Source organism: Larus michahellis, chromosome 8, assembly GCF_964199755.1.
Source record: "Larus michahellis chromosome 8, bLarMic1.1, whole genome shotgun sequence".
Lineage (NCBI taxonomy): Eukaryota > Metazoa > Chordata > Aves > Charadriiformes > Laridae > Larus > Larus michahellis.
The window spans coordinates 53,375,738-53,389,387 of record NC_133903.1 but is presented as its reverse complement, the minus strand read 5'-3'; the positions used below and the strand labels follow the sequence as shown (position 1 = coordinate 53,389,387).

General features: G+C 39.6%; 1 protein-coding gene across 28 annotated transcripts in view; it reads right to left on the bottom strand.

Annotated features, from left to right (window-relative positions):
• Positions 1-13,650, bottom strand: part of FGGY (FGGY carbohydrate kinase domain containing) — a 327,883-nt gene that overhangs the window by 42,874 nt on the left and 271,359 nt on the right. For all 28 annotated transcript variants that reach the window (XR_012588585.1, XR_012588583.1, XR_012588584.1 and 25 more), the window contains 2 exons: positions 4,746-4,853; positions 1,295-1,356 (listed from right to left, as the gene is read on the bottom strand). Coding sequence is in view for 25 of the 28 variants with exons in the window: in XM_074596631.1 (XP_074452732.1) it covers positions 1,295-1,356; positions 4,746-4,853 (170 nt within the window). In the remaining 3 variants the exon portion in view is untranslated. The remainder of the gene's footprint in view (positions 1-1,294; positions 1,357-4,745; positions 4,854-13,650) is intronic.

Sequence of the window (13,650 nt, the reverse complement as noted above, 5' to 3'; positions counted from 1 at the left end):
TTAGTCGTCGTCAGTCAGTTCAGTATCAGACCTACTATAGACAAGCAGACGACTCTATACTTATTTTTCCAAAAACAACAAAAAAGGGTTATCCTGGTATTACAGACTAAACTAACTGTTTGTCTTATGCTTGTGCTTCATATGGGGGCACCGGAAAAATGGCCTGGAAGCCAAAATTTTGGAAAAAAACCCAGATCAATCCTTATTCCAAACATACACGGATGCATTTGTTTCCATTTTTTAAAGAACAAAGAGAATTCTAGGAAGCACGAATCTACTTCATCTTGAATGAAGTCCAATACATTTCTGGAAATGCTGGTCAAGTTCTTAACAAACAAGTAAGGCATCGGGCACTACAAAGCATGGAAGGGTCATCCAGAGACAGCAGGTAGCTTTCCCTCCCCAGGGAAGCCTGAAAATAACTACAGAACTGCTTGTGCTTAATGCATCTACCAGGACTGACCCTTGCCTTTTAGACCAGAGTGATAAACTGGAGATAAAATGCCAAGTCTGCTATTTTTTTCTTTAATCTAAGGAGGAAAAATAAATTAAAAGAGAATCAAATTTTCATCCAATGTGCCTAACTGTCCAGCTAGGATCTCTCTGGGAGTGACATGAACCATCTTAAAAGGAATCCAAGCCAAAATAGCTTGAGAAAGTCCAGATCCGACTGAAGTGTCTGGACTGTCTTCATCCACTTCTAAAGCAGACCAAACTAAAATTCCACATCACACACAGCCTCCTGCTGAAGGAATGCCAGAGCTACCTCCAATTCACTCCTACATCTTAGGTTTTGTCTGAAAATTCATCCTGGCTTTCTTTGTTCTATTCGCGCTGCCATGCAGGAGTTTCTCATACAGTGGTTATACCTTCCTTTAGATGACTGTTCCAAAAATATTGAATAATATATTCCTAATTAAGCTATATCTCATGCTTGGAGTTCAACAGTGTCAGCTACATATTAAAACACATATTTAGCCCAACGCATAAAGGTCTGCTGAACAGGGCTGATGCTATGGTATCAAGAAATACCCCCAGCTGGATATAAAAGAAGTTGAAAAGCAGAAAGTTAATATCACCACTCAGATACGCCAAAGGTATCTGAGGGGAGTTTAAAGCTTTCATCTTTGAGCAATCACCTGGCAAGCCCTTGTAAATACTTCCAACCCACTATCAGACTGTTAATTCCCCTGTTTCAGAATGAGGATAGAGCAGCGCCGTTCTGCACTGCTGGGAATACAGTGTAGCATCAATTTGTAAGGCAGGTATGTGATAAAGGAATAAGAAGAGTGACCTGGCTGCAGCTTTTGACTGTAATTCCGGGAAGGCGACGTGGCCTCGGACCACATGATCTATCTGAAAAAGAGGAAAGCAACATTTTTGGAATGATTACATCTTAAACATTAGGTCTCAGAAAAGCGTAACGCAGTGTCATTACTTTAAAAAGACAAGAGAGCTACTAAATTACTCATGAGGTGTTAAGTCCTAGTCCTAGTGAAGCCAATGGCAAAACTCCCACTGACATTACTGGATTCAGGATTTGGCTTTAAAACAGGAAGAAAAAAACAACCAATGCTGCATCGAAAAATAGGCAAAATGCTAAGCACGCAGCTCCTCAGTCAGAAGAGGAAGCTGAAAGGATGACTTTTTTCCTGTCCAACACCATCTGAGAGCATGTCCTCTAGTCTCTCCCCTTCTCTTGCATGCACGCCCTCATTGGAATTCTACCAGGAGCATCTTCTTGGCCCAAATCCCTACATCTTTCTACATAACACTGTTAAAATAAAATACAAGGTGTGTTGTCATCCTGATAGATGCTCCATATCTTCATTGCAGGAAACAATATGTATACCCTGACAAGCAATTATTGCTATAAAAAAAGATCAATATAGGCTCTGTCTATACTTAATTTATAAATCATCTGGTCCTTTCACTTCACAGTGACTACCATTATTCACCAAACAAAGTATCAGGTAGAATAACATGGGATTTTAAGACAATAATTCAGCAGGTTTTGTGGCCTCTTGATAATATCCCATCAGAGGTGACAGTAAAAGCTAAAGAGGCAAAACTAGAGCTACTCAAGAGCACTGAGTATCTTTGGCAATACCTATTGGCAGCAAACCACATTAGGTATTTCATTTTTAACAGCATGAGTCTAGTCCCTAGCCAGTGTAGCAAAACATACAACGAAGCATACACATCTGAACATCACAATAAAAATAGCTCCTGCCTGTTCTCTCCGAGATTTGCAAAGACAAAACTCAAACCTGTGCACGCGCTAGAGACAAAGCTCAGGCCTGAATTTGGCAATCTTGCATAAGCTCTTTAGAACATAGGAGTAGCTCATAAACTCAGAAAAAAAAATCTATAAATAAATATCGCATATATATGTGTGCGGTGAAAACACTTTAAACAAAAATGTTACAGAAGTAATGAAGCTAGATATTTAAATGCTTTTAATTCAATACATGGGCGCATGAGGGTTGCATCCAGAAACCCTTTTCTGCAATTCTTTATTTTACAGTTTGTAATGATGTCATGCCATCCTTTGTCTCTCTTGTGCAATATCTTTGTTCCTATAAATTTTGGAAATCCGGTGCAAAAGCCCATCTAATACACAAACAAACAAGCTTTTTAAAAACAAGCAGAGTTCTTAATTCTTCATTTGGGCTCTATCTGAACCAGGTTTCAAAATCCAACAGTCTTTTATCGCAGCTGTATCAATAAAAAAATTAATTAGAGATTTCTAAAGGGAAGTGTATCAGTTTTAAGAAGTTCAACAGACTGTTCAAATTTCATGAATAGAATTCACCTTTGGGCATAGATCAAACAATGAAAATAATCCCAAAACGTGCCAATTTTTTTTTTTTTTTCAGAAAGCTTGAAGTATGAGAAAGCAGGACTTAAAAAGACTACAGCTTTAAAAAGGCAAAGATAATGAACGCAACTTACCCTCCACACAGTGCACAAAACACTTCCTATGGCTCCCTATGTGTTTTCTGTACATACAGTCTCAAGAAAACCATGATATATTCTAAGACTGTTTTAATAAGACACCTTCCCTAATATACCTAACAGGACTTCGAGCTGACTTGTGCTACGGGTCCTAACAAGACCATACCTTTTTGCCAGCAATTTCTTTAACGACTCAGGAACATCTTGTCCTCCGGTACTAGAACAGAAAGGATTTTTAAAATCATCTTTCTGAAATGCCCTAACTCTCATGGTACATTTTGAGTGTGGAACCACCCTGAACCAGCCAAGAAAAAAAAAAAAAAACGACTTGCTGTATCCTCTCCAGAGCTTAGTTAAGTGTCTTTAGCCGCTGTGTATTAAGCACACAGAGACTTCCTCTCTCAAAAGTGCTCACAAAGAAACGCACAAGATTTGCCATTTTCCTTTTAAAGTGATGCTGTCACAAGAAATAATTTCATCTTACTTCTGGTTGCAGCAGTTGCCTATAAAATGGGACATTTTGGTTCTAGCCCCACCTTGACCTGAAAAATTTAAAATACGCGCACCCCACCTGCTGAGAGAGCGCTTTAGCCAGGAGGCTAAGGACGGGTTGGAGATGGACTGGGACGTGGAGGCTGCAGAAGAGGAAGAGGGATGACTCTCCCACTGAAGCTGTGACACCGTACAGAGAGGAATGTCAGATTCACGTGGCCAAGAGGAGTGCACGGGAGGGAACAACAATTCATACCTCAGCGCTTTGGGTGTGTCCGGGCTCCCTCATCCTGGATTATTTGTTTCTCATTCAGTGACTGTTCCGTGTGGAATGTATAAATGTGGTGATGGCCCAATCTACTACTTCCTGGCCATGTACTCTGATCACCAGGCTTTTAAAAGCGTGGGTGGTGCTAGCTCTGAGTAAGAGAGCACTTAGGTCTGCAATTTGTGAAAGATCAGACCCACCTGTACGTTTGGAGAGCTTACAGAGGATACCCACAGCACTAGGCCCACCTCCTGCAGTTTCTCACGAGGAGCTTAGCACTTCACCCCTCAGGGCAGTCAGTATTTCTACAGACTGGGAGGGAGACACACAGGGAGCTTTAGAAGCTTCCAGGGTTAAGCAGCCACTAAGGTCTTTCTTACTAACACTTTTTGGACTCAAGCCAAATACTGTTTTATACATCTAGCCTTTCTTTTGACATCAGTCTTTTAAGTTCTGACTGCCTCCCTGTAAATAAGAAAAATCATTTTTAGAGAATCCAGTCTGGTTTTAATTTTTATTGATAAATTAAAATAACCTAATATAGTTAGATTCTGCACTCGAGGAAAGAATTGAAGTGACAATGTAAGAAGTATCTATCTAGACAGGGTAACACGTTAATATATTGCTATTCTGCCCATACAATACATCTTTCATCACACATTCATATGATGTGCCCATCACTGAGCACAATTGTTCTATATAATACAACATGTATCATTTTCGCTATCTCAAAGTCCATCTTGGCCTCCTGCTAAAGTAAAGAATGAATGCCGATTTGCCTGTAAATTAATAACAATAAACATCACCGCCATCATAAAAGGAAGACACGCCCTTAGTGCTCTGCCCCATATATAATCCCCTATCAGTATGCAAATGAACAGTTTGTAAGAACTAATTGTGCATTGCTTTCAGCAGCATGGTTTCTCCTGTGATCTTAGAGAGGTGTTTAAGGCAGAGCTCCGGCTGAAGTGACAGTGAAGCTATCCTGAATGACGGCAGTTATACGTTTGTGTCTCCAAACACTTACCAGTTTTCCCGTAGCACTTTGACCTCCTTCATTCAACCACAGTCCAGGTACCATTGCAGAGAAATAAGGTCCCCAAACACCAGGCACAAAAATGGGTGTTTCACTGACCTGGAAAAGCAAGAGAAAGCTCTAGTGAATCAAACTACCTGTCGAAGTAGTTTGGCAGCTATCAGAGTCCAATACTGAAATGATTCCTGCTCCTCCACTGGAGTTACCAACATGAGTGGAGATGTACAGGTAGAGATTTACTCTAAAGAGAATGCGAAAAAATATGTTCCCTGTTTGTATCAGTTTTAGATGAGATGACAGAGCTGCAGCTACTGATTGCAAAACTGCCCCTGCTCACTCCCATTTACAGAACAACTGGGTCTGGCCATGCAGAAAGTAAGAAAGTTCAGGAACAGGAGCTGCACTTCACAGGGCAAAACTGCCCCTTTTCTCCAGAAAAAACACCTTACTGCGAATGAACAGTTGGATACAACACTCCGCTTGACTGTCATCAGAAAATACAACCAATGTAATCGGCAACCGGTGTTTACAGAGCACTCATCCTGTATGTCTTCAGAGTTAAGAAAGGGGGAATCCTGCTGACAGAGGACAGCAAGGTCCCCTGAGATCTGCCATCAACTCCCGAGGTTTGCAGTGGAACCCCGAGCTCCAGTGCTCCCACAGCGCTGTCAGGAGAGTTAGGTGCCTTGGGGAGAAGCTGCAAACCTGGGCTTATGGTAGCCAACAGGAAACGTTTGCCTGGGTAAGCATTAGATTCTGCCCCTTACTTAGGCTTAGCTTTATACAAACCACTCCTTCCTTCGCACCTGTGAACTTTTAATCAAAGCAGATATCTAAGCACTACCATCCAAAAACTGAGCAGGACTATATTCTACCACTTGCCTACAAATATAACACCCACATATACAGTGATACCCTGCTCCTATGCAATATTTTTGTGGTTAGACCACTCAGGATGTGGGAAACACTGGTTCATTTCCTTTCTCTGCTTCAGAAGATGCAAATTACCAGTTTTTAAGGGTGGAGGGCGTTTTCCTTCCTCTTATAAAGCTGTTCCCCTTTCAAAAAACTAGATAGACTTTCTAGACTTCCTTTCTTGGCTCTAGTACTGTCTACAAAGACTAGTTATGTATTCTGTACTGGCTGAACACGTTAATAACTCTTGCAGCAGGGGCTGGAGAAGACAGGTCGTCCACCCCCTGGCAGGCTACCCGTCTTCTCTTGGAAGCATGATTCATATTGTCTCTTCCAGGACCAAAAGAGGTATATACACTCGAGGTATACACAGCCATGATTTCACTGGGAAAAGAGGACAGCAGTGCAGTCCTACACCACCACACGATGCACAAATGCACTTCCCACTATTCCATGCTAGTGGGAAGGCTAAATCTGCAACAGTTCTCTAGAAGGTGGGAAGTTCTCCAAGAAGTGGAAACAAGAGAATTCCCTAACAGAATAAGTTTGTATGTTTGCAATGCTGGAACAACAAAAAAGAAAGGTCTCAGTCAATGGGACAATGTTTTTTTAGATCTTGCTCTTCATTAGCAAAATTCTAGACCCCATTAAAGGATGCTTGAGGTTTGCCATTGATTTCAATAAGGCCCAGATCTCACGTCAAAATAGTTTTGAGGAGGAGTAATTAAAAAATGAGGCCTGTTCCTGGTAAACTTGATGCACATTCTCCCTATATTGAAACAGGCCAAACTTTAAAGACAGTTTTTGCTAGCAACTAGGGAATATGCTCTAAAATGCAGTTTACTGGCATTTGTGCATCGCACATGTTTAGTAAATACACCAGCAGGGAGGTTGCTGCACAAACAATAGTCTGCGCAAGCCATAAACTTACATTGCAGCTGATTCTTGTCACGAAGTTAAGTAGGAAAACAAAACAACAAAAGCTGGTTTCTCAACATACAGCACTACAGTTTCAATAAATACTTATTTCTCTTAGGAACGCATCGAACAAATACAAGAATCTTGCTCAGTTCTCCCCTATCAGCTCTAAGACTTACTTTCGCTAAAGACGTGTGCGTGCACATATGTTTGTGTGTCTGCGTAAGATTTTGGCTGACTAAACCCATTAAAGAGCAAGAATAGCTGCACTGAATTTAAAAAGGCATTTATGACTCCAAGTGGACGAAGCTACGTCAAAAACATTGCAAAGACATTTGGTTTTGTTTTGTTTTCTCTTAAAACTACAAATTAATACAGCTTTGAGTTTTCAACACCTCTATGGGGCAAGCCGCCTTTTACAATTTCAATAACAAAATGCAGGGCAACAGAAAGAAAACCCTAAAATAACCTGATTTTTTTGACCAGTTTCACATCACTGACCTGACTGAGAACACAGCATAAGGTCAAAATTCCCAGTTAGGATCTGCTGTGAACTAGCGATGGAAGCGTGCTGAGAACCCAAGCGTCTCATCTCATTCCCATCCTATAGCTGTGGACGCAACACGTGTCTCTACAGGTGGGAAGGAACATTTAGGGCAGAAGGGGCCTGGGTTTTTGAAGTCTCATCTCAAAACATTTTTAATGCAGCAAACGGCGCAGTATTCTGCACTTTACTTCGATTTCTAAAGGAATCATCTGGCTACACGAGACATATCAAGCTTAAAATCCAACTGCTACACAGTCTGAAGAAACAACATAGTCTAAGGATATCAAGGGCACAAAGATGCTTTGTGAAATCAGGGAAGTTCTAAACATCAAGAAGGACAATACAGTTTAAAAAAATAAAATAAAATCTTTCTTCTGTCATTAGTCCTCAGTTGTCCTATACGTCTGATAACACTAACAGGCTTAGACCGATTAAAAGACCAAACTCTCCCTGGAGCCAGTGTTTCTGGCCATGTATTTTGGACACCCACAGGAATTTGCCAGGACAGGATATTTTCCGTGCTGGCTCTTCTCAAATTACACTGAGACTTTCCTATCTTCCTACTACTGAAGTCCTGTTTGTACGCATTCCAGCAAACTTTCAACACATAAACAGTGCAAACGAGGGAGCTGCGTATCACCACACTGATGAATATAACCAGTGGGGTACAAGGTTATCATTTTTTTCTGCTGTGGGAACTTTTAACTGGAACGAAGAATATTGGCTGTCGTGCTGGGATTTATTGGTACCACATATGGCATCATGAGATTTTCTATTTCCTCCTTCCACTTGAAGAGTTTAATTCACATTTTGCAGACTCCAGATCTTGATGCATGTGGAAAGTAAGAAAATTGGGAAATAACATACTCCCCAAAACAGACAGACAATCCTTCGGAAGCAACAGGGTGAACATTCGTCCGTAGATATAAGCATAAGAAATAGAAAATGGTTTCCATTTTCCCTCTTTGAAATAATTTACTTAAGTTTTTCAAGCCATGCAGCAGCTGGCATTTGTGTTTTCATAACAAAAAGTCCAAATTCTGTTTGAGTATACATACCAACCAATCCCACTAAAACACATGACTAGACATAAGCGTAACGTTGGAGAAATAGTGCCAAGTTTGCCACAGAACCCAGAAGATAAGTACTCAGAGACTCAGAACTAATTTTGTTACACTCATACCATGTCCTTTTTATGGCTTTCTACTGCCTTCAGACATCCTTATGATGATACAGGAGGATCAATGTGGTGTCAATATTTTTTTTCCTTTAATGAGCTTAAGAAAATCCTTAATCTTTTTAGTAGAAAAACAACATCTGTTTTAGATTTATGGGCAAATGATTATTATTATTTTTAAAGCAAACAAGACATGTCATCCTTCTTTGAAAGTTAAAATACATATTCAAAGGGAGCCTCAGATTTTCTGCCTTCTATTTAACTTAAATTCATCCTGTGACACACTCCTATTGTGAGGCATATTGACGTTTATTATTTTTCACATGTAGCGAAACTGAAACACAGAGGGGATATCCTCTGCTAGACGTTAGAGTGATCTCCGCAGAACAATTATTGCAGCAGGAATTGGAAGATGGAAGACGAGAAGAATCTGAACCTATTCACCCTTTGAGTCATAACCAGCAACTATAAATATTTCAGTCGAGTATATTCACACAGAGACTATTGCCCTCATCCGTGATGATGCCTACTTACTGAAGTATTATACTCAGACGAGCAATTCCACCTCACAGTTATTCTGCCTTTGGATGGGGAAGAATTCTTTTGTGCAGGAAAACGCCACCTTTCCATGTCTCCCCAACACACACGTTCCTAGTCGCTCAGCCCATCATTTCAGATGAGATGAGCATTAAGCAGTTCCAAGATTCCTGCTCATTTGGAGGGAAAAAGAGTTCAACACCTTCTGAAAGGGAGAAAAAGGAGAAAAAAGTTCGATCTGGGAGGATTTAACCTCAGCGTGTGCTTTATAAAAGATCATACTAATATGTAAGATATGTAAACATTATAGAGCAATCAGAAACAAATGAAATGATGAATTCAGTTTAACAATATTCAGCTGTGGTGCAACTGCCAGAAGGCACTTTTTGTTATGAATAGATCATTTGGATGAGTTACAGACCAGATTTCAACCCTGGCGTGTGCTGGGAAAATCAATGTCAAACTATCTAAGATCAGAAGGTATCAGCAGCACATCTGGCAGCCCACAGAAATGAAAAATTTCTTTAAAATATATAATGCTATATAGAACTAAGCTAAAGTATGAAAGTTCCTGCTTAAATGGCACTAATATGAGCTCTGTGAGGTATTGCATTTAGTTGAGCCCTTCCCACTTGCCTCTCCCTCTAAAACAAAAACAGGCAAAAAAATCCACCTCTATTGTAAAAGTCTACTTGGAAAACAGCATTACTTACCACTTTTAGGCTAACCAACTTACAGAGAAAACCAAAGGTGTCAGTGCCTTTAATCCAAATTACGTTTAGCTTTCAGGACTGTCATTTGGTAAAGGAGCGGAACAGAACACAGACCTTCGCAGACAAGAATCACCTAGGCATACAGCCATCCCATAAAATGAGCAAGTCGCAATGTGAGATTTATTTCACTTAGCTTTGTTTGGCTAGACTAGCCATAATGATCAGGCACATGCTTGTGTTTCCTCCTCAGTTTTATGTAAATGTTACGGTAATCAGAGACAAGACAAAATAAAACAGGCCTCAGCGGTGAGCAGAGTTTTATGGAAGCATGAGTTTCAGCAGAATTTTCTTCCTTAGCTGACACCATCTGTCGCTGGTGGAGGCTTACACAAATTCCTTACAACAACACTAGCAGAAAATTTGACTATTACCTGAGAAGTAAATCTTTCTATTATTGGGGTATATTGCTATATATCCATCTTCTTCCGCTTTCATTTCTGCTTCCTAACGTTGGGCCTCTGATATCTGGCAGCATTCTAGTATCACTATCAGAGTCTTTATTTACTTGCAGTATGCCATAGAGAAAATCGAATTTCTGTGGAACTATACTTGACTTACACTCACTTACATGAAAGCAAAATTAAGCCTTCATTCGACTGTCACAACTTTTTTAGAGTAGTCATTTGCCAATGAGAAGTTAGGTCAGAAAATTTGTTTGAAAATCACCTCATTTATCAGCTTCTATAGCCAGAAACTCGAAATAACAGCTGCTTTTGTTAGGCTAGGGCAGGTATGAAAAAAGATCTAAGATACTAATGGAGAGCAGGGAAAGAAACAACGAAAAGCACTGTATCAGTCACCAACTAATAAATGCTCTTTACAGTTCTGGACTTTGATCATTGACAAGTCAAATACTTTCATTAATTTCTCTGCTGACTTTAAACTTTCAAACTTTCTGACTGACTGTGGATTGAGAATACTGACATTCATTCAATTCAGGGGTTTTACACAGATGCATAAAATCCTGTATTAAGAAAACTGTATCATTTTGCTTCTGCTGACAGATGGGTCTTATATAGTTACTCGACCACAACTCTCTGACAAAGACTGAAAGAGATTCATAAAAAAAGGAGTGAATTCAAAGGGAAACCCAAGAATGTTTCATTTCTAGGTTTCTGGTTCAAACTTAGGTCATGGTAATAGCTACTGAATGTGTGATTTAATAACAGCACTTTCTGGTGGCGTATCTATTAACTGGGCGGAGTTGGGGCATTCAATTGTATTTGCAGTGAACTGATGCCTACCCTAAAATTGCCATCCTGGCATTATTTCTCAAGCACTGAATGGGTCTAAAACTAAGCTTCCCCATAACTCTGGAGGCAATTCTCTAGATTAAGACTACGATGAGGTCAGTCAGCTTCTTAAAATATATTTATTATTAGCAGTAATTACATGTTAAACACATAACAGCATTCAAGCTTTAGCCTGATGTAAAATATTTTAAGAAAATAAGGTCTTGGAACCCAAGAACACAAAGGAAATTAACATTTATTAATATTCCAATTCCTATAGGTCATATACCACAAGTAATTTATTTGATTATATTTTAAGCTTACATCCCCTGGCCATCATCAGTTTGCTATGTAGCTGCATAGCTTGCGGTGGCAAGTCACATAGCTCTCTTCCACGTGACAGGTTGGCATCCCTTGGGCCATCCACAGTGACAGAGTTGTTCTGCAATGATATTAAGACTAGCCCACAGAAAATTTTGCACAGAGCTAACTTTATCCCACTGGAAGCGTGGAAGTTACTTGAGTGACAACAACACAGATACAGAAAGTGGCCGTCAGGATTCCGCCTGAACACATCCATCCACAGACGATTTTGGTAATCTCTTTACATGCAGTTGAAGAATTCTGGCTTATGTGATGAAATCACTTTCATAAATACCTTGCTGAACGTCCACTCCATCATTTGTTGCCAAGACTATGTCACAGGTTTACCAAACCTGAGACCTGGAAAGTTACTAAACCTTAGAGACTCCCACTTAGTTATGAGAATGGCAACACAATGAATCAAAGCAAAACAAAATTTCCCAACTATATCTATCGAGGTTGTGCAACCAAAAAAAAAAATATTGAAAGCAATCAGGCAATAATTTTGCAATATAAGATACTGCAAGATAAGATTTCTGTGGATCCAGGCAAGGTTGAAAAAGACAGACAGAAAGGCAGATATCATCCAAACCAGAAAAAATCACACAAGAGAATCAAAGGGTTCTGGGCACTACCCAGAGTGTAAACTTATGGCAAGAGAGCGGCTGTAGTGAGAAAGCTGAAACATGTATTCAATATTATTTTTTTGCCCAAATTGTCTTCTTTTGTGTTGGCTGTAGTAAAGACATGTTTTTACGTCATTTGTGTCCCCTCACTGCCTTCAGTCTCATGGGAGGTACGTGTAAAGGGCGAGTGCTCGCAGGACTGGAGCTCTGGCAGGGGCACGTGTGCCTATTCAGCTCGCAGGGCCTGAGGTAATTGGCCCGAGGGATCTCAGAGGAAAGTTAACACCCAGAAAATATAATTGAGAGGCTGAGGGAGAAGACAACGATATTGCTTATTTACACAGGTCCAGCATATTTCAGTCCAGCAGCTCAGCAAGGTTCCAAGTGCAGCAGACCCACAGAGGACACCTATGATAACGTTAAAGACGTTTTTGATTTTGCTGCTTATTCTGCACTTGGTAATATCACAAACTTGTGTGACAAAAATCAAATCGATCACAACCACAATAATACCCGTAAGTAATAACTACCAGAATTAGAAACATAGAGGCACTACGCTTCAAAAGGCAGAATGGGATCTGAAATTTTCGATGATGATTTGGAGCTAGTATTGCAGTTCAATCCCTGCTTTAGTTATTTTCCAGACAAAACTTTCAGTACAACCTAAAAGCAGGAGAAACAGATGAATTTTTAGGGACTACTGTTAGCTATTATTCCAAATAGTAACCCTTATGAGAAGGGTGAATGACACGCATGCAGAACTATTTCTAATCTTCTACATTTTCCATAACACATTAACTGGTCTATAAACTACAGACCAAACAAGGCATACGATTAACGCCCAGTAAAGAAACCACACTACTAGGGCAACTTGATTGCCTCATCTGTGAAAATATTTCATGTGAGTTATGTGATGGGACAATATACTGCACAACCTGGCTTTATATCTAACGAGAATTAATTGGAAGAAAACTGGACTGAGATTATTAAACATTTCCACTGTTAGATTTTTTTTATTCCAAGATAAATAAGGAAAGGCATTTAAATTTTTAAAAAATATTATGATTTTTAATGAAAGAATATGATGAATTACAATATTTTTAGTTATTAAATTTGTACTTAACTGATATTTAGGGGTATAAAGAGAAATTAAACTGGACCAGTGCTTCCAGTCTTGGGAACCAAGGGCTCAACTTGTACAAACCAGCATATTAACCGCTAGCTTCCACGGAGATATGCTGATTTTTACTGTCTGAAGATCTAGGCTAACGCTTGTATTTAGGCACTTAAATAAACACTCTGATTTTCAAAAAAAAAAAGCCAAAGACCCCCATTTCGCATTGATTTCTGGCTCAGGAGCTAAGAACATGAAGCCAGCTCTTCAAGTATCCAAAGGTGGACTTGGGCACGTACCCTTAGGTTGGTCCTAGTTTTTTAGTGTCTATAGACACTAAAAAATATACATAAATAATATATATAAATAAATATATATATAAAAAATAAATATATAAAATATATTTATTATATATATAAATAATATATATAAAAATATAATTAAGAATGCTAACAAATGTCCATACAGGTGAGAGACACGTCTTCAAACGAGGGATAGCAGATACTTAGATACAGAACAAGAAGGGAATATGCCTGCTTCTGCATGTTCATCTTCTTCATTTCCTAACAGTAGAGAGAGTTCTTGCAGACAGCTCCTGAAGTCAGCACTCTTCAGAACATCACGCTAGCTCCTTAAGCACGCTTCAAAAAGTGAGAACTGGACGTGACTTTACTAGGTGTCCTCCTCACTCAAG